A 26,250-nucleotide genomic window follows, 5' to 3' on the forward strand; every position below is an offset into this window, starting at 1 on the left:
CTCGAGTGCTTCCTGCCTGCGATGGCGAGACAAATCTCTGAGCTACGGCGCTATCGCCTATGTCCTGCGTTATGCCCGGAGATCGCCGAGAGGGGATACTTGCTAGGTTCTGCGTTGCATGATCGCCTCTGTAATTGAGGGACTAATTTTCCACCTAATCTTCTAATGGTATGATACTCTCATCCCAGTTAATAACGCATAAGCATCTCTCATGCTGGGTATTTATCTCTCGAGGTAATTATCAGAGCCACAGCCTTGTAACAGCTCTGCAACATGTGGTTCTTAAGACGAAGACTGCCCCTCTCTCACCACTGAGCTGGGAAATCTACATCCATGGCACATTAAAAGGGGAGTTCTTTCAACTTAAATGTTATTCCCGACGTAAATTGAGACAAAAAGTGGGGTCTTGACCAAACCTTGTGTGCTATGAAAGTCAGAAATGTATGTGCGAATATTTCATGCATGTTATTTTGGTAATGATATCGCATTATATATGCTGATGTTTCATCAGGGGGAAATGAAGGTAACTTGGTGTCGGCTAAGTGTTGGTGTCGGCTATGTATCGTTTCCTTATACCCTGTGTGTTGTATGTTTTGGTCCACAGTAAAGCGGGGATCAGTGAGATGTTTGAGGGCCACCACGGGCCTATCACAGGGATAGACTGTCACACAGCGACCGGGCCCGTTGACTTCTCCCACCTGTTTGTCACCTCCTCCTTTGACTGGACCGTCAAGCTGTGGAGCACCAAGGTACTGTACCGTCCCGCCACTAGAAAACCTGCTGTTACTGTGATGCGTCCCAAATGGCACCGTATTCCCTACATAGTGCACTACTTTTGACCAGTGCCCTTTGGGTGCCATTTAGGAAGGAACATGTACACTGAGAGTACAAAACATTAAGAACACCTTGCTCTTTCCATGGCAGACTGGCCAGGTGAATCCAGGGGAGAGCGATGATCCCTTATTGATGTCACTTGTTAAATCCACTTCAATCAGTGTAGATGAAGGGGAGGAGACAGGTTAAAAAAATGTTTTTTAAGCCATGAGACATGGATTCAAAGGCACTTAAATCTTTTGTCTTGCCCATTCACCCTCTGAATGAGCAAGACAAAAGATCTAAGTGTCTTTGAATAGGGTATGGTAGTAGGTGCCAGGCGCACTGGTTGGAGTGTGTCAAGAACTGGAACGCTGCTGGGTGTTTCACACTCAATAGTTTCCCGTGTGTATCAAGAATGGTCCACCACCAGGGTCTAAAATGTACTTTTTGGTCCATCAGCGACTATGGCAGGTAGATAAAAAAAAAAAATGTACCAGCCACTCAGATTTTTTTTTTTTTACATGCCAAAATATTTTTCCCCTGCAAAAATTACACCAACAAAACACAAAAACGGATGAGCAATGTTTGTAAAACAATAAATGTGTAACTAGTAAGAAGCAAAGGTGGGATCAATTAACTATTATTTGAGTCCAGTCCAAGTCGTACATTCTAAGAGCAAGTCAAGTAAAAACAAAATCTATATATGCAACTACTTGTTTGACGACAAATTTTTGTCTGTTTGACGCTACCGGACGGCGCTTTTCATTATTTTGTCTACAACATATCTTTATTACCCTATGTAATTGTAATTGACATGTAGCAGTCATAAGGGCATGAGATCAGCGGAAGGCAAGGCAGGTTGAGTGTACATGTATTTACAGGTCTTGGTGATCCAATGGTGAAAGCGACATATCATACAAAATATACAAGTAGATTGACCAAATGTACACAATTGCAATAGCCCAAAAGAAATAGCCTCTATATCAGGCTTAACCTGTCCTATCTGAATGGACACAGGTAGAGGGTAAGACTGTACAGCCTCCCCTTGAGAAACCAATTGGAATCTGTCTAACAGGAGCTCAAACAGGGAGGCCTACATTAAATGAACACTGGGCCCCCAGGACCCATACAATTACCCAATTTGGCAATTACAACCAATAAACTGGTTCTACAATGTAAAATGCAATTTCCACGTATATTGTTACATTGGACATTGGTCTTTAATGTTATTTCAACACCGTGCTTACTTGGAACAATCGTTTTCTCTTATTCAACGTTCGGACTCCGAAGGGTGGAGCACAGGCCGCGTAGCCTTATTTCAATGCTCACTGAGGTGCGCACGACAGAAATGACGGAGACATAGGACTTATGCCGCGTTCAAAAACAACTGGGAACTCGGGTAAAACACGAGGTCAGATCATGACGTTAGTGATCTTCAGGTTGGAAAGTCGGAGCTCTAGAAAGGCCCGAGTTCCAGATTTGGAATTCCAAGTTGGCTGACCGTTCAAATCGATTCCCCCCCAGTCGGAGCTTGTTTCCCACCCCCTCCCCAAGTTCCCACTTGTTTTGAACGCGGCAACAGACACACGGAACTCAGGAAAGGCAAATATGAACAAAGGAAACCATACATTGAATTAAATAAACAGAACTTCTACCTCGTGAGTCTTGCGAACGTTCATGTTCAGAATAAACTTTGCGCCCACTCGGAGCAGGGTAAGAAATGGTTGGCAATAAAATGAAAATGTATCGATGGCCTATCAAACATGAAACAGAAATGTCTACATGTTGCAATAAATGGTACGGGGATGGAATGATGAAACGCTAGTAATTATTGTTTTAGATGGAATAGATTTACCACATGGGAAAGCAACAGCAAACATTTCAACAAGTGGAGAGAAAAAAGCACTCCACTCTTATGGTGTGTCTTCGCCACAGTAATACTTTATAATTAAATGATACATTTCAAGCAATTGTTACATATCAAAAAAACAGTAGGCTGATGCTAGTAATTGTTGTCCCATTGCTGGTGAGCTTGCAAAGTAACAGTTCATATCCTTGATCACCAAACCATTTTTGGAGCTGCATATTTATTTAATATGGCAATTCTCTCCCTACAATTTGATGTTTGCACTGCACCCGATCCTATAGCTGTACAGAAAATCAGCAATCTGTTCGCTAGCTCACCCAACCTGTTGATTGACAGTTTGCTGGTCCAATCAGAGTGCCTAGTGTGCTTTTCACTAGCCAATCTGTCGCAGCGTTTAATTTTTTTGCACGGTCAGTGCTGCGGTTACTGCCTCTGGCTGCGTGTAGAGTAATCCACGTAGACTTTGTTCCACAAAACAAGTGACAAAACATTACAAAACCTGGCCAGACATCAGTCTCAAGTCAAAGTCTAGTCCTAAGTCTTGAGGGTCCAAGTCAAGTGTCAAGTTATTTGCTTTTCAATCAAGTCGAGTCTCAAGTCATCACATTTTTTACTTCGAGTCAGACTTGAGTCTACAACTCTGGTAAGAAGTAATGTGGTATATTGTTTCATTTCATTTTTTGTGACCTGAGTTAAAATATCAAAGATGAGACAACAAAACCTGCCCCTTTAAGGGCGGAAGGTTATGTGGCAATGAGAGACTATTCATGTTTGTGCCTGTAAGATTGTCTGACTTAGTAGCAGCGTTGTCTTCTCTTCCCTAGCAGTTGAAACTCAAACATAGAAAAACAACCTACCTTGTGAACAAAACAATGTAAAGAGCCAAGAAACACAAGGACTGTCTCACTTCAGTAGACTTTCATTTCAACTAAATTAGGCCAACTTTTATGCCTGAAAAATGAATCTTTCACATGAGCACAGCCCCCCCAGCTAGGCAGTGTTGCAGGGTGAGGTGTGATAGGCTATATAGGATTTGTAGCTCTTTGACTTTATGCGATTCATTTACCAGCTATGAAACAAAACTGCAGAAATACTTGGAAACAGCTACTGCAGCATTTATTTTACTATAAATGCCAACATGACTGGTGAAATAGACATTCGCCAATGCTAAAATCCACCCGGATTTGGCAGGTGGTGGGTGTTAATTTTATGCTCCACCACCCAAAGGACATCCTGCCAACTTGACACAACCATGGGAAGCATTGGAGTCAACATGGGCCAGCATCCCTGTGGAACGCTTTCAACACCTTGTAGAGTCCATGTCCCGATGAATTGAGGCTGTTCTGAGGGGGGGGTGCGCAACTCAATATTAGGAAGGTGTTCTTAATGTTTGTACACTCAGTTCATATGTGGTTGAATCCAGACTCCGTTAGCCCCACAAAGATCCGTGTGCATCTGTGTTTTAGCTTTAGTCCAGATATTTGTATTGCGCACGGTCAGTTCAGAGTGGATGTGTGTGTTCACGCGCCGCCGCCTCCCTTTCTGTCTTCCAGAACAACAAGCCACTGTACTCGTTCGAGGACAACTCGGACTACGTCTATGACGTCATGTGGTCCCCCACTCACCCGGCTCTGTTTGCGTGTGTGGATGGAGTGGGCCATCTTGACCTGTGGAACCTCAACAACGACACTGAGGTAACGTTACCTGCCACTCTTTCACATGCCCCCTTCCTATAAGTGTTGCAGCATCTATAGGGGCGGTTTCCCGGACACAGATTCTTCATTGAGAATGTGATTTTTTTAGTCTAGGACTAGGCTTGATCTGTGTCTGGGAAACCGGCCCATAGTGTCACAGATGTCAGTGAATCAGTGTAGGTGTTGACAAATACCGTTTTTTTTTTTTCTTTTGCAGGTTCCTACGGCCAGTACCACAGTGGAGGGGAACCCAGCCCTGAACCGCGTGCGCTGGGCCCACTCTGGCAAAGAGATAGCCGTGGGAGACTCTGATGGACAGATCCTGGTCTATGATGTTGGAGAGGTGAGTGGGTTTACTGTGCCATTTAAAACACATGGCATTCTTCATATGTTTTGGTAAGGGTAATCTCTAAGCTTGTCGCATTCAGACATTTTTAGCCAGAATTGAGATATAGGCTAAATCTAAAAAGGTTTGTAAAGGTACTCCATTTCAGGCAGAATGATACAAATAAATACTTAATATTTTAATAAAGTATTGAAAAAAGAAATGCACTTACTTGAGAGGTTTAACAGGGTTATTCCTGTTTTCCCTCTAGTGGATGTGAAAGGGTTCTGCTAATACTTTATGCTCCATTTCATCGGACAACAATTAAGCCATTGTCTTGTCAGAGGCCAGCTATCTGGACGGAGACGTCTCCTGAGGGTCTGAGTTTCTGTCAGTCAGGTCACCCCCCCCCCCCCTCCTGATTTCTGCCACTGACGGGTCAAGTCTCTGTGACAGTTGGAAGATTGCCAGTGATCCCCTTGCCCCCTGAATGTCCCGGCTTCAACAATATGTGTTAGTATTTTCACCCATATCAATATTTTTATCCCCCCCAGCAAATCTCTGTTTCACGCAACGACGAGTGGACCCGTTTTGTCCGAACCCTGGCGGAGATCAACGAGAACCGCGATGACGCCGAGGAGCTTGCCGCTCAGCGCCTCTCTGCCTGATCCACCACGAAAACGCCGGTCTAGGGGACCAGCGACAGGCTTCATTTTCCTCGTTTTGATTGGAGGAAAAGGCGCGATTGCAACAGTGTTTAGGCATGTGGACATCCTTTCTTTGGAAATGTACTCAGATTTAATACACGTACTTAACTTCTCCTTTGGCTGGTTAAGCACACCAGTCTGATGGGATAACTAACAGGGCTATCTATCAACCTCAGACACTACAAGAAACAAAGCCATCGTCTTACTCTGCAATACAAATCAGTTGAACTCAAGATCCATAATGCCTTAAAGGCACCGTGTCGACGCCATACGGTAGTGTTGTGGGTTTAGCTGCAGGTTCAGTTTCACTGGCCGCTCTAGTTGTTTGTGGTTACGCAACCCTGAGCATGTTTGCTGTCATCATGACTGGTGTTTGTTGTTCACTCTGTGCTTCAATGCCCATGTCCACTTCAACTGTAGTAGACTAGATCTATCACATCATTACTGCACACAGGATTGTAAGGGTTTCATTATACTGTTAGCCAGCGTTTTTCTATGTTCCTTTAATCTAGATGCGCCAAATGTCCACTTGTTTTGTAATATATCCCAAAATGTTACCTTCACCTTACTTCTGAATGTCTTTGTACATAACTATTGCTCTTAAACAAAATGTGACACTTAAGGTATCAGAACCACAATCTGTAGTATACATCAGGATATAATGCTGTATTTGTAATTAGCTTGATATCTGCGGTATGGATTCAGTATCCATACTGCCTGTATGTAGTGTCTAAGAAAGGCTTCCCTTTGTGTGGCCCAGAGAACGTCTTCCACATATCGTGTCATGAATCTCAGAATGTACTTTTCACACAATTTAAAATGAATCCATTGATGATTTATTTCAACAAAATAAAATAAATACATTACAATTATTTCCCAAGACCCTGGTCATGATTTTAAAATAAATACTTTCGGGAAAAAAACCCATCTACGTCCTTTCGAGTCTCGTCAATCACATTTCAGAGACATCCTCACCAAAGCCTCGCTTCAAGAAACATAGTAACACCACTCCTTTTCAATGCTATAACGTCTCTCCACTGAGATGTACAGGAACAGCTATTCAAAGGCAAACCAAGGAACAACTGTTCATGCAGCATTCAAAGAGAGCGTTTCAGATGCCTATGAATGAAGAAGAGGTGCCACTTTTTTTTAACCATACCATTTCGGAGGGATGACGGTGACAGAGAAATGTAAGACGCCCTACTCCAAGAGTTGCAGCCATTTAGCAGTAAAGTGTTGAGGGAAAGACGGCCTACGAAGCTGTAGGCTCCTTTTTGGCCGCTGCCGGGGCTTGGCTAACAGACAACGCACCAGAAGACTTGAACTTGGGCAGGTGTAGACCAAACTTATTCTCCACGCCAGCGAACGTGGCAGCAGCCAGACGGTAGCCTCCTACGTGGTCGGCACTTACAGGGGGAAGGTCGGAGATCCTCGACTTAGGAGTTGGCTCAGAACCGGTGGGGCGACTGGGGGGGGGGGGAGATTTGGGAAGGATAATTAACATACAATGCCAGACATCCTTGTAAGTGTACTTCAGTTCACTAAAGGGTGAACCAGACAGAAATACTCACTGTCCTCCAAAGTCAATGTAGAACCATCTCTGCAAGAGTTCATAAGTCACCAAGGTTACACCAAACTGTGGCGAGGACCTGCAGACACGGGCTGGTGGGAGAGAGGTTCAAATTACAATGTGGGATTTCCCATTTTTCTCTGATGTCTTCGAGAGAGCAATTACGGGAGCCACGGCGTGCCTAATTTCCCAGTCATGAAACCGCTCATTTGAGGAGTCTGTTCTTACCTCCTGCTCCCTTCCACAGGGCCCTGAAGCCCTCCTCAGCAATGATCTTCCCGAAGCAGTCTATGACTCCGTTGTATGTGGTCTGGCCTGCGCGGGCCGCCACCTGGAGCCTGGTCTTGACGACATCGGCAGGGGTCACCAGGGAGGCTGCAGGTATACCTTAGGAGGTGTTGCACAACCCACATAATGAGGCACTCTCACTACGCAGGAATAGTATCACCACTGACAGCAAGCAGTGCAGTACATTGGCAGGTTTAAAATAGAAAAGGAACAGAATATCCAGTCATTTACTGTGATAGAAAGTAGATTTACAATCATATTGAATATACGGTGTATATGATCACATTCTTAATTGATTTGAAGCATTTCTTCGGGGCTATGTGTCGATGCTATGTCTATAGGTGGAGATGGTGAGGTTTGCAGCTGTGGTTGTTAGCGCTAGCTACCTGCTATGGCACCAGCAGTGAGCAGCTGCAAAGGCCCAATTCTGCCCTGTTCGTCTGCAAACTCAGCCTTGGTGTGGGCGTACACAGGGAAGTAGATGGCAGAGAACGGGATGTCACGCAGAAAACAGGCTTTTGCTCCCTAGGACACACAAACGCAAAGGATTTATTATATATATATATATATCCCAAAATAACTAACGTCGCATTTTCATGGTACATAAAATGCATTTGGACCTGCCTGGATCTCTAAGATATTTTCTCATGATAACGCTTTGAGTGCTTTACAAAAAGATTCTATACTGAAAATACAGTACAGTATATTGCACAATGTTAATGTGGAATCATCAACATCAAATGAGTTAAGTAGTGTCGACATCTGGTCTCTTTAGTCCAGGTTTAGACTACTGTACTGAATATTCTACTGTAATTCATATTTTCCCATATGTTTGACCCTGATGGTGTCGAGGGTAATTGCAGTGGTTGAGGTGGCCGCTGTGGCTACGGGACCATCTGGCCTGGGAGCTCCAATGGATTATTGTTGGCTGGCTGTGAGCCTCAGCCAACCCACAGAGGAGCCTGGCGGTGCGGTGGGTCACAGAAGAAGTCAGAAGACCCCCCCAGGCAGCCCTGCTCCCCTGTGGTTTCCCCCGGGGCCCCCAGAGAGCTCCCTCCCAGGCCCAGCACATAGTCTCTCAGACGCACACTGAGACGGCATTAACATGGACCTGTGGTCTACTGGGCCCATCCACAGGGAGGAAGTCAGTCTCTCTTAACAAGCTCCATATTGTCTGCTTCTCATTAAAGTATGGACCATGAACACATTACTCGAGATGTAAGTAAACCCACAAGAACTTGGAAAGGAACAGTGGCAAAGCATAATCCCCCCTAATTTTCTGTTGGTTGTTGGCAGCCGTGGTCTCTGTTTATTAAACACTGTTTTGGAAAGACATAATATGATTGTAATAGTCAGTAGGGAATCTAGCTCGTCATCCTACTGCATACTGTGCCTGCTCACCAGAACTGTCATATAACTTGTGTAATATGTAATATCGGCATTGTTACACAGTCATACAGTTTGTATTGTTCAACATCCCAGCAGCATAAGCTGCCCTTTGGGGTGACATCATGGTTGAGTTAGGCTATAACAGCGGTTTTAAGAGGTGATGTGTGAGTGGTGCTGCGATCTAGAGGTGTTTACCCACCTTGTAAAGGCCAAAGAGGCCCAGGTCCCGGACCACGGTCAGGGCACCGACCCTGCGGGACGTGGTGATCTCTCCGGCCACCTGGAGACGGATCTTCACTATCTCCAGAGGGTTGGTGAAGATCACCTGGGAGCCTCCGGCCTGCAGGACACAACCCAGGTTAAGGGTGAGAAGCAACAGTACATGTCACAGAGAACCAGTAACAGCAATGTTATCCGTCGAACCACTTGAATACACTATTTCCATCTTACTCCCTTTCCGTCTCACAAATAAGTCTAGATTTACAATGCTAAACTTAAATTGTCAAATGAAAGTACTCACTTATAGTAATTTAATCCTTTATTTATTTTTTACTTGTGTCCTATGATTAAGGGATCAGCCCACCGTGAGGATGATAATGAGTTATGGTGCCTTAGTATTTCACCCCAATAAGCATTTTCAAATTAGCTTTGTAAACTTAAACACAAAAGACACTCTTTTCTAAAGCCAATGTCGCGCTGTCAGAAAGTGGCCTTGATGGGAGCAGAAGAAACAAGCAGGCATTGAGGGAGGAAACAGTGGGGTAAGGGAAAGACAGGCGTGGTGTGAGGAGAAGCCTGGCTCAAGGCTGGAAGGCCCTGACCTCTGCCCCTTCCCTCTCCCCCAGGCACCTCCTGTGGAGGGCCTCGCCCCGCACACTTCCCCAATTCACCCCACTCCCAGGGGAGAGCGCTGACTCACCCTGCTCTGCTCAGGGCCAAGACAGGGACGCCCCAGGGCACAGCCCCTCTGACTCAGGCACATTTATCACCCTCTCCAAATCTAATCAGGCCCCTGGAAGCCTGGTGACACAGAGGGCAGGGCTCCTATCTGTAAACATCCGAGCGCTGTCCTAAAAAAAGCTCGGGCACGTTTAGTCATTTTCAAAGTGGAAGGGGATTATCCGCTACTCTGAAGATTTATGCATTCATCCCTCTGTCGCTATCTCCCTTATATTCTACACATTTCAGTCAGCCATCTCAACAAACTAGCAGAACATTTACCCCTTTACAACAGTGTTATTCAACCAGGGGTCCGGGGACCCCTAAGTACTGCAGGGGGTCTGTGAATGTTTTTATGAATATCGCTAGCAACAACAGAATATATTTGTTTTCTTTTTACACGCCTACAGTAAAAAAGAGGAGAATGCAGGATCTTCTTTGTAATGAAGACCAACTTTATTTCTCAACTCCTAATATTGAGCAAATTACACTCACTGGAGTATTTGACATTGGTTTTGAAAAAGCACTCCCAAATAGGCTACTAGTGTGGCAAGTGCTGCTGGCTACCGATAAGCTTTCTTGACTTGGCCATTCATTTTTTGCCAACACATGGCTAACCAGCTAAACAGATGCTCTTTTACCAAAAATGTATTTGGAGTTACCTTTCTAACTAGTATGTTAGAGTTTACACTTCCTCTTCCAATTATAATGTGGGGAGGTCAAAATAATGAAACTGTCTACCAAATCTATTCATTTTAAAATGTTGATTCTTCTCCTTGCCAATATCACTCACCTAATGATAAGACAAGATATGTGATTACTTTTTTGGTTTGGTAATGGTGGGGGTCCCTGGGCAAGAAAAGGTTGAAGACCCCAGCTCTACAACGTGAAACCACTTTACCTAAAGACCATGTTCATCAGATGAAGAAATGAATACTATGGGGAAAATCTCACAAACATGAATATCAATGCTTATATAATACATTAGGGAAGATAATATTGCAGGGTGGAGTCCTATAACAAAAAAAGCTATAGGGTGCATGCTATGCTAGTTGTTGTACTTGTATGGTGTATGGACCTGTGGGCCCATGGCAGATCAGGCCTCAGGTATGTGCAGTCCTGTCAAACTCAATCACAGTGAGGTAGAGCCCGCTCCATCCCATGGCCCTCCAGCCCTTCTTCCTCCAATTACAGGCTGACAGGGGTCATAACCCCACAGACCCTGCCCTCCGTAGGCAACCTGCAGGCTCTCCTCCCCGCCCTGTCTGCTTCGTTTCACTTGGACTCATTCAGCAGAGAGGTAGTCCGAGGGAATTGCGCGCTTTTTTAACCAATGCACTCACCAAACGTTAGTGTGCCTAATTAGCACGCTGAGGTAAAAATAGTCCATTCACAGGCATCATTTCTCAAATTGTGCCCAATTATAGGGTTCAGAGACCAAGAGCACCTTTCTATTCAGCCCCCCCCCCTTACTTATTTAGGATGTCAATACACTGGTGGGAAGCTTGAATTAGAGATTACATGTATATACAATAACTCAATATCCATAATTGAAAAGGAAAAGCTTATAATTGTAGTTTCAGATCAGTCAGAAAGAATTAAGCTAAACCTTAAAGTTGAAGGGAGTTTGAAAACCACAACAATTTCCCCCGTTCTTGGCTCAATGTCTGGAATTCAAAAATGTACACCCATGAGATGCAAATGTTCATAAAACTGAAAGACAACATCTTACAGAATGTTTTAGTTTCAACCAAAATCTTGTTCCACTTACCCCACATCAAGGTCAATTAGATTTATGCGAGTCAATGAAGCAGCTGCCAAGGCTTTGCATGAAGCACGAGAGTATTTTCAGCCCTCACGCTGTATGGACAGACTGTCTATAAGAAGACATCCTCGCGCCAATACTTACAGTTGCACCAGCCAGGACTTCTGCAAACAGGGGAATGGTGTTATCCTCTGTGGTGAATTTGTCTCTTACAAAGTCATTCATCTGTAAGACGAGAAGAGAATCAGACCAGCGCAATGCACACTTACGAAGAATGAAATACTCCGAGGAGAATGACAATGAGTGCATCTGGTCACCTCTTGGATTTTGGAAGACGTATTGTATTTTCTGTGCGATGGTATTCATGTTTGACATGCAACGTTTCCTTTCACTGTGCAATGAAAGTGAAGGCACTCTAAGGGAAATGATCGTAATGACTTGCCGTGAGTTTGATCGCTTTCTCCGGGGCAACACCGATAAGCTGTGGTACGAGACCTGCAAAAACAGTGTTCATGGAGACCATTTAGATTACCTGGCAGAGGAAGACACTGACTGGAAATGAATAATTCCATTGACAGTCCCTACAATGACATCAGCATGGCTCTTGTCCGGGTAAAATAAACAATCAATATTTACAGGTACGGCTGATACATCTGAAGCACAAAAAGCTCAAATATGACACTGGCAGTTGAATGGGATCAGCATTGTTGTGGCCTGATCCCAGTGTGGTGTGGAACAGAGAGAGCTGTGTGGCCCTGGGGGGTGGGGCAGTGCTATAGCGCTTGATAACCACCGTACTGTTTCACCGTCCGTCCTTCAGTGAGTCAGATAAAAACTTCTGAAGGGAGCGAGTGAGTGACTGCTCATGGTATGCAGCCAGAAAACCGTCAAGCGTGTCTGTCTCTCGGTCAATCCCCCTCTCATCAGTGTGGAAAGATAAAGAGGGAGGAAGGAGGACAGAGCAGAGAGGACGAACAAAGAGCTGCAGTGGCGGAGGCAGCAGTAGATGGCAGTCTTGACTTCCTTCGTCTGAGAGCCCTCTCACAGTGGGAGTGTTCCATTTCACAAGCCTTCAGCACCGTTATCACTACACTGGAAAACATGGATCTGACAGTACTACATGAATTCTGTTAGCGTTTTTCCTCTGGGAAGTTTTCAGCTAGCTAGGTAATGACAATGTGGCCCTCTTTGGAATTGGTGAATTTAGAACATGAAGGCAAATGTTTCTGCTGTTATGCAAACCACGCGGATGATGATACTGGCAGAATAACATAACGTGTTTTGGAGGACCCGATGACCATATCTAGAATTACATCATAGAAACACATTCACCAGGCTTCAGTTTATACCTCTGTAGAATCCAAAGAATCCCTCATATCGGAGCACCTTCTTGGCACAGTCGAAGCTGTTCTTGTACATGAGCTCTCCTACGAAGGAGCTGGTGGAGCGCTGGTTCTGCATACGGGTCTTGACCAGGTCAATGGGGTACACAGCCGTCGCACCCGTGGCTGAAAATCACACACCATCGACATACTGTATTCACACCATCGACATACTGTATTCACACTATCGACATACTGTATTCACACCATCGACATACTGTATTCACACCATTGACATACTCTTCTTGGTGATAATGTTCTATGATGTTCATATATTCACAGTAAATATCTCCATCATTCTTTTAACTATTTAGCAGACAGTTTTTAGGTACTAAAGATTGGTTAGTATAGTATAGCTAAAGATTGGTGTTTTATTGTTTTGCTGTGGGCATATAAACAAGAAAAACAGTCATTAGGCCCAGACAGAGTATTGACTATGGAGTCTGTGGGAGAGCCGTTGTGTAGATTGTGTCTACTGTCTGAGGAGGAAGCCATGCAGCAGGTTGCCCTAAATGCAGCTCTTAGCCAAAGCGGCTTGTCATGTCTTGTCTCTGACATCAAAGGCCTCGTAATGACTCTGGCTCTCAAGCATGCAGAGAGCTGACACCCTTCGTCAGCAGGAGAGGTTGAGAAAGGTCTCATCATCGCCATGGAGATGCACCGTTTTCCCTCAACTGTCCATTGATCATTCAGAGCTGATCACCTTCAAAGACCCACAGCCCACACAGACATAGGGTCTTAGGAAGTTGCATGTTGGTTGCACACACACACTCTCTCTCTCTCTCTCTGTCTCTCTCTGTCTCTGTCTCTCTGTCTCTCTCTCTCTCTCTCTCTCTGTCTCTCTCTGTCTCTCTCTCTCTGTCTCTGTCTCTCTGTCTCTCTCTGTCTCTCTCTCTCTCTGTGTCTGTGCCTCTGTGCCTATCTCAATGGCTGTCATGTCAGAGGTTCCTTGTATCAGTTCCTCCCAGTGTAATTAGACGGAGATTCCAGAGTGGTTCCGGAAGATTTGTGTCATTCCAAAGCTCCGGCTCCAAAGACAGCCTGGAGCCACCAGTGGCACAGCAGCACAATGCGGGAGCCTCAGATCAGAGCACCTCTCCCTGCAGCACAATGGGCTGACCCGGCCCCAGGGACTCAGTGCGCCAGCCTGACCGGCTTGGGTTACCCCTCAGTGGGCCGGGGGCTCTTCCGCAGACATGTCACTCACCTCCAGCGAGTGCGCCCAGACCGAACCTGTAAGCAGACTCTGCAGCCTGGAGCAAGACAGACCGATGTGGATCCCCGTGAGCTTGCTGTGGAGGGAGAAAAGACGGGGGATCAGAACACCAGGAATGAATCGACTTCTATTAAACTGTAGTGAACCAGATACATTGTGGAAAGCAAAATGTTATGGACCACTCAACAGAGGAGGGAAGCTATGGAATGTAGACATCTCGTCGTTGTATAAGTCTTATTCATAAGCCAGTATTGTATGTCACTACATAGACACTCTGGCTACGGATACAGTACATGGCTGTGTAGGAGAACTCTCCAGAACTATCCATTGATTACGGTGAAGCTAGTGAGAGGTTGGAGGCTTCATGCTTAGTTGAATAGTTTTCAACTAAGCATGATTTTGCGTTATCTGCCTGATCTCTGGTTTTGTTCTTGACGTTGAAAGTGGAGCCCCTTTATTTTCTCTGTGGTGCCGTGTAACAGATGAATCCCACAAGCCCTTCCCGTGTAAAGATAAGTATCTACATTCATTTTTACACCGTCTAAGTAACAGTTGGAGTGTCTCCTTGGGGCAGTGAGCAACATCTCCCAGACCAGGACCATCCATCCACCCCAGCTGCTTTCACTGAAGGCAGCATGCTAATGAGATCGAGGCCTTGATCAAAGGGTTTAAGCAATAACCCTACTTCCACAAAGGGCCAGACCTGAGAACACCAACATGTTCTTGTCTTTCCTCCCCCCCCCCCCCCAAAACCACATTCCAGACCTCTGAGCAGAAGTCCCGGAGCGTGAGTGGACCAAGGCCTGACCACAGTCTGATTTACAGAACTGTGTCGTCCGGAAAGATAGGAACTACTTCCACCTCCAGGAGCCACATCTCTCCAGCACTCTCCCTGTGCTCCTAGCCTCCTACTCTTAACAGACTTAGCCAGAGGCTTCATACACCAGCAGACCCCTGAAAAGCCATCCTGATAAAAGCTTCCCAGATATGTGATAGCGTCTGATGTATATGAATAAAATGGGACAGGCTTTTAGAAAAAGGGAACATTGCAACAATCCATTCCTCTTTTGTACCTATAATTTGGGGGGGGGGGGCTTTTATCCTAGGTGTCCGTAATGCACATTCACAAAGAAAGAGAAAACATCAGCACTCTGCTAATTCCATCATCAAACAGTCCCGTTCGTTGCTCTCTAATGAGAAGTGGGAGAAGAAGGTATGCAGTAGATAAAAGGAAGCAAGTAAGCTCCGTGTGGACAGTCATTCAGGCAGGGTACCTGTCTTTGGATCTCAGCCAGGTGGTATGGGAGCGCGCCCTCCTCCAACGGTGCTATCCTCTCGATGTCCGCCAAGTTGAGCTTTCTTCAGAGCAGCAGGGGAGAATCGCAGCGTTACGCCAGGAAAACCAAACACAGCGTCCCTCACGCGGAGGTGATGCAAGATTTTCCACAGACGTTTTACGGCCTTGTAACTCGAGGTTATTGCAGCTTTAATATGCGTTTGTATACACAACAGACAAACAAAGCTGGATATATGCCCACAACTTAAGCAGTAAATAAAGCTGTCTTAATGCCAGCGATTCACAGATATTCCCCACTGGCCCAACGCATCGTAAAGTCTGTATCCATGCTTACGTTTCTCTTGTAAATCAACTAGTGGAGCCACAGTTGTTAAACTGAATTGGCAATAACTTACACATTTACATCCAATAAATATAGATGGAACTTTTTTGTTTTTTTTCCATTCACAGATTCATCAGAAAAAGCTATTTAAAAATAAATGTGTTAAATACATTGAATTCATGTGGAGGACAGTAATTCAATATTTGGAAAAAAGGCCATGTTGTATGCGTGTGAGTAAAAAGTACAAAGCAGCAGTGATGTGTCACTGAGCCTGGAGAGAGTTTGAACCTTACCCAGAATGAGCGTGGAGGCCAGAGAGCTGGTACAGGATGTCAATCTCCATCGGATTGATCTGACCAAACTTGTTGGCAGCACTAACAAACTCTTCTGTGGAACAATACGGAGCAGAGGAAGGCAGGTTATGTAAGAAAAACCAGGCAAGGGGTCACTTGTTAAGACTAGGGATGTAGAGATACAGTGATTGGGTAGACCTGCTGCAAGGGTATCCAACCACATCAGCAGGACACGACAAAGGTGAAAGGGAAAATATAACATGGATAACTATCACTTTCAGAATAGGTCAACTATCAATACCACACATCTAAGGGAACAGACTAAACTAATAAAACATCAAATGACATTGTTCATTTACCTTATTTACTTAGAGCTAAAGGAAAAATTATCTTGTGTTTCCTGACACCATTCTGTTAAGAGAGGTGAAACACCCATGATGTTACTGCACAGCCTCAGTTCATGTCAGAAATCACATTTCCTCAAATTAGGCATGAGCAGGAGTAGGCTACACACATAGGATCTGTAACCTGTTGCAGGGGAAACTTCCTGCAAAGCAGGACACTTAACTTGTAGTGTTTTTGAGGTTTAAAAAAGGCTTCTGAAGTTTGACATTTCCACTTACAAATGTAAGACTGATTTTTCTTTCAATTTACCAAGCCCTACAAAAAATGTCCATGAATTACAATCCACACAATTATTCGCATTTCCTGCTGCTGCAGGATTATTTCCTGCCGTAGCAAACTTGCTCAAATGTAGATCCTGCGTGTGTACCTTTGGTGACGAGGGTATCCTTGTATGTGCCAGCTAGTGTGCTGTAGATCTTGCGGATCAGCTCCATGTTGTTAAGGAGGGCGTTGAAGGCATTGAAGTAGGAGAAGCTCACCATGTGGGAAGTGCTGCCTCCAGCCGCCTATGGTGAGAGGACCAGACACCGTGAGGTCTCCTCATGCATGCTGTGCCCATACAATCATCTCACATTGAAACTGGGAGACCATAGCGGTCTCTAACTCACCGAGACCAGGTTCTCCTCCACAAACGGGGTGAGCATGTGGTGGCGGATGGTGGCCATGATGTCGCTGAAGTCCATGGCAGAGATGGTACCGCTCTTGCTCTTATCCTTCTGGGCGAAGGCCTGGCGGGCATGCTCCAACTGCAGCTCCTACAATGAGAGGAAAGGGTGTATGTTTGAACAAAATATCCAAAGAGCAGGCTCCTGTGACATAGACGCATCAGATTACCTGGGATGAAATGGAACATTGGAGAAAAAAAACACGACATTATGTTGGATGATGTCGGACGCTGTTTTGGAGCATGTGGAAGCATTAGATGTGACAGTGTTAGACCCTGGCTCTTGTAATCATCGTCGTCTCTCAGGAGTCTAATAAAAACCATGTCCCCCCCGAAGTCTGATCCCAGGCCTGTGCAGGAGAGCAGGCAGGTGTGTCAGGAGGAGCACGGGGATGATTCAATAGGACAGCCATGCAATCAGAGGGGAAGCAGGGGGGGCACTGCCCCAGGGTCAGCTCTGCTGTCAAAGCTGATCACATACTAGCAGCGGATACCTCTCATCTATATACATAACTCATTGTGCCATAACAGAATACAGTGCATCATGCTAACTTTCTTTCTATACTATACACTTTTACTCCATATCTTGTAAGAGTTGGGGATTACTTTGATAACTAAATGCAGGTACAGATGTAGGATCTTAATTCAAACCAGTTTGCTATAGCAGGAAAATAGTCCTGCAGCAAAAGGAAATATGAATTATGTGGATTATAATAAATTGACATGTTGTAGGGGCTGATACACTTTTTGTTTGGGCAAATCAAGTCTGACACTTTAAAGTGGAAATTACAAACTTTAGAAAGCCTTTTTAAACCTCAAATATACTTCAGATTTGCATTTCCTGCTGTGCCGGAAAATTCTCACCAACAAAAGAGTGATCAAATTAAGATCCTACATCTGTACAGTACTAAGACGCTGCACTACAGATGGATACTGTAGCACATAAGACCCACATTACAGCCACCGTTTATTTCCTTGTATACAGTTACTTTTTTTTATTGCAGTTAGACTGGAACAATGTATCCTCCACGAGGTGGCAGGACATATTCTGTTTGAAAAATGTTGTTTTGTTTATGACTACGTTAGATTGAGCTGAATCACATTCAAGAATGTGTAAGCTGGAAACAACGTTGCAAAACATTAGCAGCGAAATAACAGCTAAACCAAATGTTGGTTCGAAGGAAAAGGGTCCCAAACAAGAGTCCTTGAGGCATTGGTGGGAACCCTCAGTCAACCATGATCCACCGCAAACTGCTATGAGGCTTTACACACAGTAGAGTAGTGGAACCACAGCCAAGTCATTCCAACTCCCAGACCACCCAGCTTCATCTGAGCCCACAAACCCCTTCCCTCCAAACCAGCTACGTCCACAGCCATACTACTGGTTTATGGCTCATATAATACTCACATACATACCCCACCCTGTTTTGGGGATTACTTATACTTATTACAACTTCAATACGTTACATAATGGTGTGTTTATTATGCTATTATAATCGGCGCATTTCTACCTAAACCGTGATTAGAAGAATTGCCTCCAACATGTAAGTTATTAAAAAACAAACATGTATTTGTAGTGTTCCTAAGGTGGCTAGTAATGTCCATGCCTTTACTGTACCTGCAGAAACTGGGTGAACTCCAGATAGCTGAGGTTCTTCTTTCTGTCACTGCCAAAGTGGAGCCTGATGAACTCACAGTCCCAGTTGAAGGGGATGTGGTGGTGCACTGTGGTCTGGCTGAAGATGTCCCGCACATTGGCTGCCAAATGAAAGATTGATGAGTGACATCAAGAGATTGAAAGAAAAACAAAAAAACATAGTGTTATGTCCTCATCTCATTTCTGGGAACCTACAAATCCAATCGATATGCACAGAGGGGGGAATATGGCCTTGCTGACAATCCCATCGCCTTCATGTTGTGTGAGTTCTAAGCACATCTAGGACACTGTGTCTGAGCACTGCCTTCATTTTCTATCGCCTTCATGGGGGCCCGTGCTGCACAATGAGCATTGTAACCAATCTTTTGTCCCTGTTTTCGTGACACGCTGGATTGATTTCTCCCCCTGTAAAATATGAGTTATTATGAGGTGGTATTACCCACAGCTCGCTCGTAGCTGACACTATTCTTCTTTTAGAAGACACCTCTAGAATAGAAGCTGCAGTCTCCAGAAGCCCAGTATAGGGAGACACACTAGCGCACGAACTGAATACACACTAAGCACACATGAGAGACCTAGATTTATTTTATACACTGAAGCAACTTTTCCAGCAACTTTTTTGCACAAGGTCCTTAGTTATACATGAGATATATGACTCTCATATCATCCACTACTTGCATAGAAATGGGTCTTGCACAATGGGAAAGTGTGCCCATTAGCTATGACATGAAACAGACAGGACTGGGATGCAACAGGACGGACATCCCCACACACCAGGTCACTGGACATCCCCGTGTACATACCAAACGAGATGTCCCCTGTGCCAGTCTTGTCAAACAACTGAAAGGCCACTATGAAAAGGGCATCCGGGACACACAGAACCGATTCAAAGGCCAGAAACTCCTGGAAAGAGATCAGTCTGTTTGGACAAGAAAGAAAGAGTCCTATCTGAAAAAAAATGTCATTTCTCTGCAAATCCAAAGGTACATCAGGAACCCTTAATTTGAGCACACAAATAACTGTAGCCTACCTGTGTCATTTGCATGCAAGAGAGCAAAAGTAACAGTCGATAAAACAACCACTTTTAGATTGTGGAGCATTTTCTTTTCAAGAAAAGTTCAAGTGCCGTATAACAATTTATTTTACCCATGTTTATTATATGCTCTACAGTCTATGGTGTAGATAGGAACTTGCTGTTTAGTGGTATTTAAATGAGATGCTATCTCCAGTCTTTGGCATTATGCAAATAATATGTCTGCTTATCTTATCAGGTGGATATTCAATAAAACAAACATGGGTGCTAAACAACTGATACATATGGGTATTCAGGCAATGTGAACAACCTTGTGATGAATCATTAACCATTTTCTCCTTGTGACTGATTTCTCTTTACCAAGCCTTGTGTATGCCAATACAGATGTAGGATCATAATTTGAGCCAGTTCGCTACAGCAGGATAATCCTGCAGCAACAGGAAATGTGAATTATTATGTGGATTATAGGGATGAAACGGTCACCGGTTTCACGACAAACCATGGTAAAATTCCCGACGATTAGTATTACCGTTTCAAATTTTAATGATCATTAAAACCGTGTTTGATTACCACGGGTTTGAAAAGCTCACGGTAAATACTGTCCAGCATCAACCAAAGTTAGCAACAGTCTGACGCAGGCGCAGCATGCAACGTGGGTTTTGTTTTGTGTGAAAACATGGCGGAAGGCAGTGACAGCGCTCGGGAGATTTTTCAGCCTTCCAAGAGGACCAAATCTGAAGTGTGGTCGTATTTTGGGTTTTACAAGAGTGCTGAGGGAAACTTAATCGAAGATGGTCACCCTGTCTGCAGAACATGCAAAAATAAATTGCTGCGAAAGGGGGCAACACTTCAAATCTCTTGAGTCATCTTCGTGACCACCACCCACTACTTTATAGCGAATGCAAGCTAAGTTAACTTTTAGCTCAATGCATGATGTGGGGACTTCAGAATGGGGGAAAATGTCATGGTTTGTCTGTGTAACTTGCTAATAGCTTGTCAATAATGTAAACTGAAGCTTTCAGTGTTACCTACTCTTGTAAAAACACTACACTGCTGCTGTATGGGTCGTGTGTCTGCAGACTCTATTCGCCCATTGCACACGATAACACGTAATGTAGTTTAGTCACCCAACCAACATATTTTGATCATTTAAAATCCAGCAGTCGTCGACTTGGTTGTAAAAGTGTTCCAACAGGAGAAACACTATAGACTCCTACACAAGACTCCTGTATTTATGTCAATTGTTGCGCTCACTGCAATTACTATCACTGTCTTCTTAAGACTCATTTGTTTTTATGTCAATTGTGCATGGGGTCATTGCATATACTCAAGTGTGTGTGTGTGTGTGTGTGTGTGTGTGTGTGTGTGTGTGTGTGTGTGTGTGTGTGTGTGTGTGTGTGTGTGTGTGTGTGTGTGTGTGTGTGTGTGTGTGTGTGTGTGCGTGTGTAAGTGAATAATAATAATAATAATTATAATGTTACAACACCAATGATGATAATAATACATTTTCTATTCTCTTGTTTACAGAGTGGGCGTGCAGCAGGCAAACCCAGTGATGCTACTGGTCCCTCCTCATCTACAGTTGTGACACAGACACTCGAGCAAGTATTTAAAAGGCAGGCTGCTTATGCACCCACATCAACAAATGTTCAAGACCTCACTGCCGCCCTTTCATATTACATTGCAAAGGACATGATGCCATTTCAAATTGTTGAGAGGCCTGTCTTTCTGAGGCTGATGAAGGTTGCAGTGCCTCACTACAACGTGAGTGCTGCTAATGTTATTTGTTGTTTGTTTATTTGATTAGCTTACTCAAGGTTGTGTTCATTAAAACCTGCACTAGGGAAACCTTTACCTCCCATGGCCACATGGTGCCATCTTTAATGTTAATGTTATTATTTGAATGTTTATGCACATAAAAAGTGCATAGTGCTGCCAATTTTATTTGCTGTTTGTTGGTTTTCAATATAAAACTTGGTGAAATGATTTCAGTGTGTGTATCAGTACTTTTTGAACATTTCCAGCACATTTTAACAACAATAATACTGATAACCGTGATCATTTGGTCACTATAATTGTGATATGACATTTTCATAGCGTTTCATCTCTAGTGGATTATAATTAATGGACATTTTTGTAGGGGTTGATACATTTTTCACAAGGGAAAATCAGGTCTGAAATTTCAAAGTGGAAGTTATTAACTTCAAAAGGCTTTTTAAACCTCAAATACACTACAAGTTTTACATTTCCTGAATTGCAGGAAAGTTCTCCTGCAACAGGGTGATCAAATTAAGATCATATATCTGTACATGTAACATTTTGAACCACAGTGTGAATCGCAGGGTTACACTGGATTCTTGTAGATAGTGAAACTGTCATCAAAATGCTTGTGTTAGTCTGAATTCCATTTCCTCTGTATGATGTCTTGTAGAAACTCTTGTTAACCCATTCTATATCAGGGTCACTAATGTCTCAAATGATCTACCTCAGACGTAGTAGAAGTCGACTTACCCATCCTTGCTGGTGTCGGCTACTCCAGCGATCAGCTGCACAGTCTTGCGGTTGTGGTCGGGCTGGTTGTGCAGACCCAGGAAGTTCTGCACAAAGTCCCTGGGGGACATGTAATGCTCCCCGTCCTCAACCACACTGGCATGCTGAAGGGAGACAAAAGACCCAGATGAGTGTAAAATGTAAATACTCAGAAAATCTATATAAAATTCATACTCTTACAAAACTCCATGCCTGGAGTCACTTTCTTTTTGTGTTGTATCACTGTTCCATCAACACCTACTGTATCCGACAACACTTACAGTAACTTCACTTCTGACAATAAGGATTTGTTCAGACAACCCGATGCAGTGTGTCTGTGTTTCTATCTTGATTTTGTCTCCATGGTTATACTTTGATTCATATTATGTGCTTCTAGACATTCCATCAATGCTAGGCAAAAAGACCATAGTTCAAAACAATCTAGTTCTTGCAATTCATTGTGTTCCAGTAATGTATTTGAGTTGTTCAGTGAATAAACAGATAGAGAACTTCAGCCACTTGCTTTCAAAACACTTCAACAAAGTATCAAGCTGTATTATTACCTTCATAGATAGAAATCGTTTTATTTTGTATTTCTTTTTTTACCCACAATGACATGAACATTTCAACAAGATGTAGCGTATCAAGTCATCAAGGCAACAAAGCTTCACAAACCACTATCATGTTAAGTGTCAGAATCATGAATGGAGATAAGTGCAATGCAGTATACTATATTTCATACACAATATGGGATGTTGTAAGTACAATGTAATAGATAAGTACTGGCGCAGCGTATAATGATATGTGACATTAGGGCTTCAGCTGTGGCATTGCAAGGGACTGCCAAGTCATCTGAAAAATAGTTTTCTAAATTAAGACACAGACAGTGATAATCAAATCCATGTATAACTTGACACATAATGTGCAATGAATGCATGCACACTGCTTAGAAAGAAAAAAGCAACAGCACTTATTTTGTTTCTGCTATGCTGCTGCTGCTGCAGAACATGCGCCCCATGCACTGGTGGTGCTAAAACTGACCTCTAGTCTAGGCTTTAAAAAATGAAAGGTCAGTTTTAGAGTCAGGTTTGGGTTACAAGCTGGAACAGAGATAGCTCAGGAAACACAAGCACTGCATGAACTGGCAGCATAAAGGCCAGGCTCTGGGTATACAGCCAAGCACAGGGAGAGAGAGAGAGAGAGAGAGAGAGAGAGAGAGAGAGAGAGAGAGAGAGAGGAGCTATTCAAAGAGAGAGAGAGAAAGAGAGAGGGGTAGTGAAAGAGGGCGAGAGAGTGAAAAAGAAAGGAAGAAAGAGTGAGAGAGAAAGTAAAGGAGAGAGAAAGCGACCTTTACGAGGAATGCATGAGACCTCATCTCACTGCACACTCTTGAGTTAATGTTTTAAGTGAAAGTATTAATTCCAACCAATTTATTAACCCATTTATTCACTACATAATTTGCTATCAATTTACCTTCACAGTAAGCCTCTTGATCAGATTAGGCAGGTTGGACAAAATGGCCCCCTTTCATCCATTAATTAACTAGCTATTTCACTGTGATATGTTTATTACTAACTATAGGTGCGTATTAAAACAGCTATGCCTAATATTAATTACAGGTGCATATTAAAACAGCTATGCCTAATATTAATTACAGGTGCATATTAAAACAGCTATGCCTAATATTAATTGGGGTGCTTTCAGAATGAATCAGTGCAGTGTTGTATGAAGAAAGAAGGAGGTCCTAAAATAGTACTAGGGCAAATAAGGAGTCCCCCCTCTGGTGCCTTCTGTTGCAAGAAGCATGTTTACCCTCCAAACAATGGCCTAACAGCCTTCTGCTTGTTACTCCGTGTGGCTTTGTAAAGCACAAGAACGCATGTTTGAATCTTCCAGACCAGTGGCGGTTCTAGACCATTTCAACTGGGGGGGCCCAAGCTGGGGCCAGTTGTACTGTTAGAGGGGCCAGTTACATTAGATGTTATTGTTGTCATATCGTTTTCTTCACTGCATTGCAGGCATTAGCAGGCAAAAGACCATGTTCCGCGTTGCCACTGTCTAATAACGGATGTAAAAAAAGAACGATAGCAAAAATGTGTTATGTAAAAATTATTTCATACTCCACATTTAGGGAGAGCCACAAGGGGATCCAAAATTGTTGTCACAGGGGCACTGCCCCCCCCCCCCCACCTAACCACTAGTGTTCCAGACATCTGAAGATCTAAGCATATGTCACACCCTAAAAGAAGTTAGGCAAGGAGAAATTCCTTGGTGAAGGGGATCCAGAATTAGTCCAAGTATTTGTGTGACCTTTCCTTGTAGTATTGAACAGTAAAGGCAGCACACTCAGTGTATCTCTCTCTCTCTGTGTGTGTGTGTGTGTGTGTGTGTGTGTGTGTGTGTGTGTGTGAGAGAGAGAGAGATAGAGAGAGAAAGTTAAATGATGGTCTCCTGGCAATAATATAATGTTAAACTTTTTTCAACTGTAGCTTTTCCATACTCTAGCTTTGCCATACAATCAAGGTTATAACCTTATATTATTAAAAACAATAAATTAAAAGACACATGCTATTTTAATTCATCCAAGAACGGCTGCAGTTAAAGAATCCAAGAATATAAATAATGACTATTTAAGTGCCATAAAAATATTTGGTCCTCTGAATTACAGTCTTACCTTCAGAAATATAGTCCTCAGTTCATTGGAATCGCCTCTTGCGGTTGTTTCCACCTACAACATACAATTGGAGTCATCAAATCCAAACCTTGATGAATGTGGTAATACAATGACAGTATGAGAATTCCATAGGACACAACGACACTGCATAGGCTACAATAGAATAAAAGAATTACTGCGGAGACCGCAATCGGTTGCTTGTCTTTGAAGTTTCGATGTTTGAAAAAGCAGTATTAGGCTACAGGACTCGTAGTCAACATTTGAATATCAGCCCTGCCACCAGCAACATAGTCGCCTTTGCCAATATAATTACTGAACCGCCTACTCGACCTTCACCACAATAAACGTGCTATACAATAAAAGTAGCGGAATAACTTCCATTAGATCAATACAAAATACACTGTAACAAGGTAAACATTACTCAATTCTCTCTCCAAGGCCGACGTGCCCACAAAAACATGCTGAAAGATGACCATTCTGTTCCTTTAAAAAAAAAGCAATAATATATGCGTCCGCATCGGTAAGCTAGCGTCCATATCGAATAGAAATAAACAGTTTAAATACAGGTAATATTCATTTCTGATAGGAAATATTGACGGAGTCACCTTGACCGCCATGCTGAGTGTGACGTCACGTTGACTAGCAGTGCAGGCGCTTGGCTACTGTAGCCGATGATTGGGACATGACAGCATGACAATATTGAGGAAGACCTCAATGACAATGTATTTTAAGGCAATACTGTAGCCCGGTACTTGTAGCGTCGTGGTTTGCCTGTTGACGAGATACAGTGCAATGGGAGTGTTGCCAGCTGTCAGCGGAGTCTGGCACGATTCCTGCCCACATGGCTCATATAAGGACATGATGCACTGCTGTGTGGTCTATATGTACCTGCAGATATTTTATAGCATGCATGCTCAACTAAAACAAATCATCAGAGGACTAAGCTATGCTAGCTGTGCAGTTGTAAAGCGACTCCTGTGTAAAAAAAACTATTTACAAATTATGCTGTCCAAAATGATTATACATTTTTCATAATCTTAATGAAATGTGAGCTCGAGTGAGGTGCACTGAAGGTCAAATGTTGCATTACTATTCATGTCCATCCAGTATTCACGGACTAAGGGGATACATTTTTTTTAAATGAAGGAATTTGTGCACTTGGAATCTGAAATGTCATGAATAAATCAAATTGAAATTGTCTGGCTTGTTTTCTCTTTGGTTTCATTCTTTTCTTTCTCATAAAACCAAACACTAGTTTTTTTTATATTGCATAAGAATATACTTCATTATCTGCTTTGTGCAGAACCTTTGTATAATAACGTTAGGCTACCACAATGATACAAAATGTATGAAGGTTAAAAGAGGAACACAGTCAAACCACAAATGGCAATAAAATACATAAACAGACGCAAACATAT

General features: G+C 43.4%; 2 protein-coding genes across 5 annotated transcripts in view; one reads left to right on the forward strand and one right to left on the reverse strand.

Moving 5' to 3' along the window:
- The window catches only part of dc1i2 (Cytoplasmic dynein 1 intermediate chain 2), a 25,876-nt gene extending 19,595 nt beyond the window's left edge, over nucleotides 1-6,281 (forward strand). For all 4 annotated transcript variants that reach the window (XM_014163953.2, XM_014163955.2, XM_014163954.2 and 1 more), the window contains 4 exon segments: nucleotides 605-749; nucleotides 4,237-4,377; nucleotides 4,595-4,720; nucleotides 5,257-6,281. In XM_014163953.2, coding sequence (XP_014019428.2) covers nucleotides 605-749; nucleotides 4,237-4,377; nucleotides 4,595-4,720; nucleotides 5,257-5,370 — 526 coding nt within the window. In that variant the 3' untranslated portion in view covers nucleotides 5,371-6,281.
- Nucleotides 6,223-25,686, reverse strand: LOC106581769 (calcium-binding mitochondrial carrier protein Aralar1). Its single transcript, XM_014164055.2, has 18 exons — nucleotides 25,438-25,686; nucleotides 24,833-24,886; nucleotides 22,141-22,283; nucleotides 19,400-19,515; nucleotides 18,558-18,697; nucleotides 16,884-17,030; nucleotides 16,643-16,781; nucleotides 15,871-15,964; nucleotides 15,233-15,317; nucleotides 13,950-14,034; nucleotides 12,710-12,868; nucleotides 11,803-11,855; nucleotides 11,505-11,585; nucleotides 8,856-8,996; nucleotides 7,654-7,792; nucleotides 7,208-7,366; nucleotides 6,981-7,071; nucleotides 6,223-6,875 (listed from the first exon to the last, which is right to left on the reverse strand). The coding sequence occupies exons 1-18, from the start codon at nucleotides 25,447-25,449 to the stop codon at nucleotides 6,662-6,664; spliced, it is 2,052 nt and encodes a 683-aa protein (XP_014019530.1). The 5' UTR covers nucleotides 25,450-25,686; the 3' UTR covers nucleotides 6,223-6,661.
- Nucleotides 25,687-26,250: the final 564 nt, after the last annotated feature.

The sequence above is a fragment of the Salmo salar genome, chromosome ssa21 (assembly GCF_905237065.1).
Source record: "Salmo salar chromosome ssa21, Ssal_v3.1, whole genome shotgun sequence".
Lineage (NCBI taxonomy): Eukaryota > Metazoa > Chordata > Actinopteri > Salmoniformes > Salmonidae > Salmo > Salmo salar.

Bases quoted from the DNA above. Each gene is read 5' to 3' on its own strand.
- LOC106581769 (XM_014164055.2), bottom strand. The intron at 19,516-22,140 runs GTAAGTCGACTT...TTGTCCAAACAG, and splicing joins GCCGACACCAGCAAGGATGG to ACTGATCTCTTTCCAGGAGT. The intron at 6,876-6,980 runs GTGAGTATTTCT...CCCCCCCCCCAG, and splicing joins TACATTGACTTTGGAGGACA to TCGCCCCACCGGTTCTGAGC.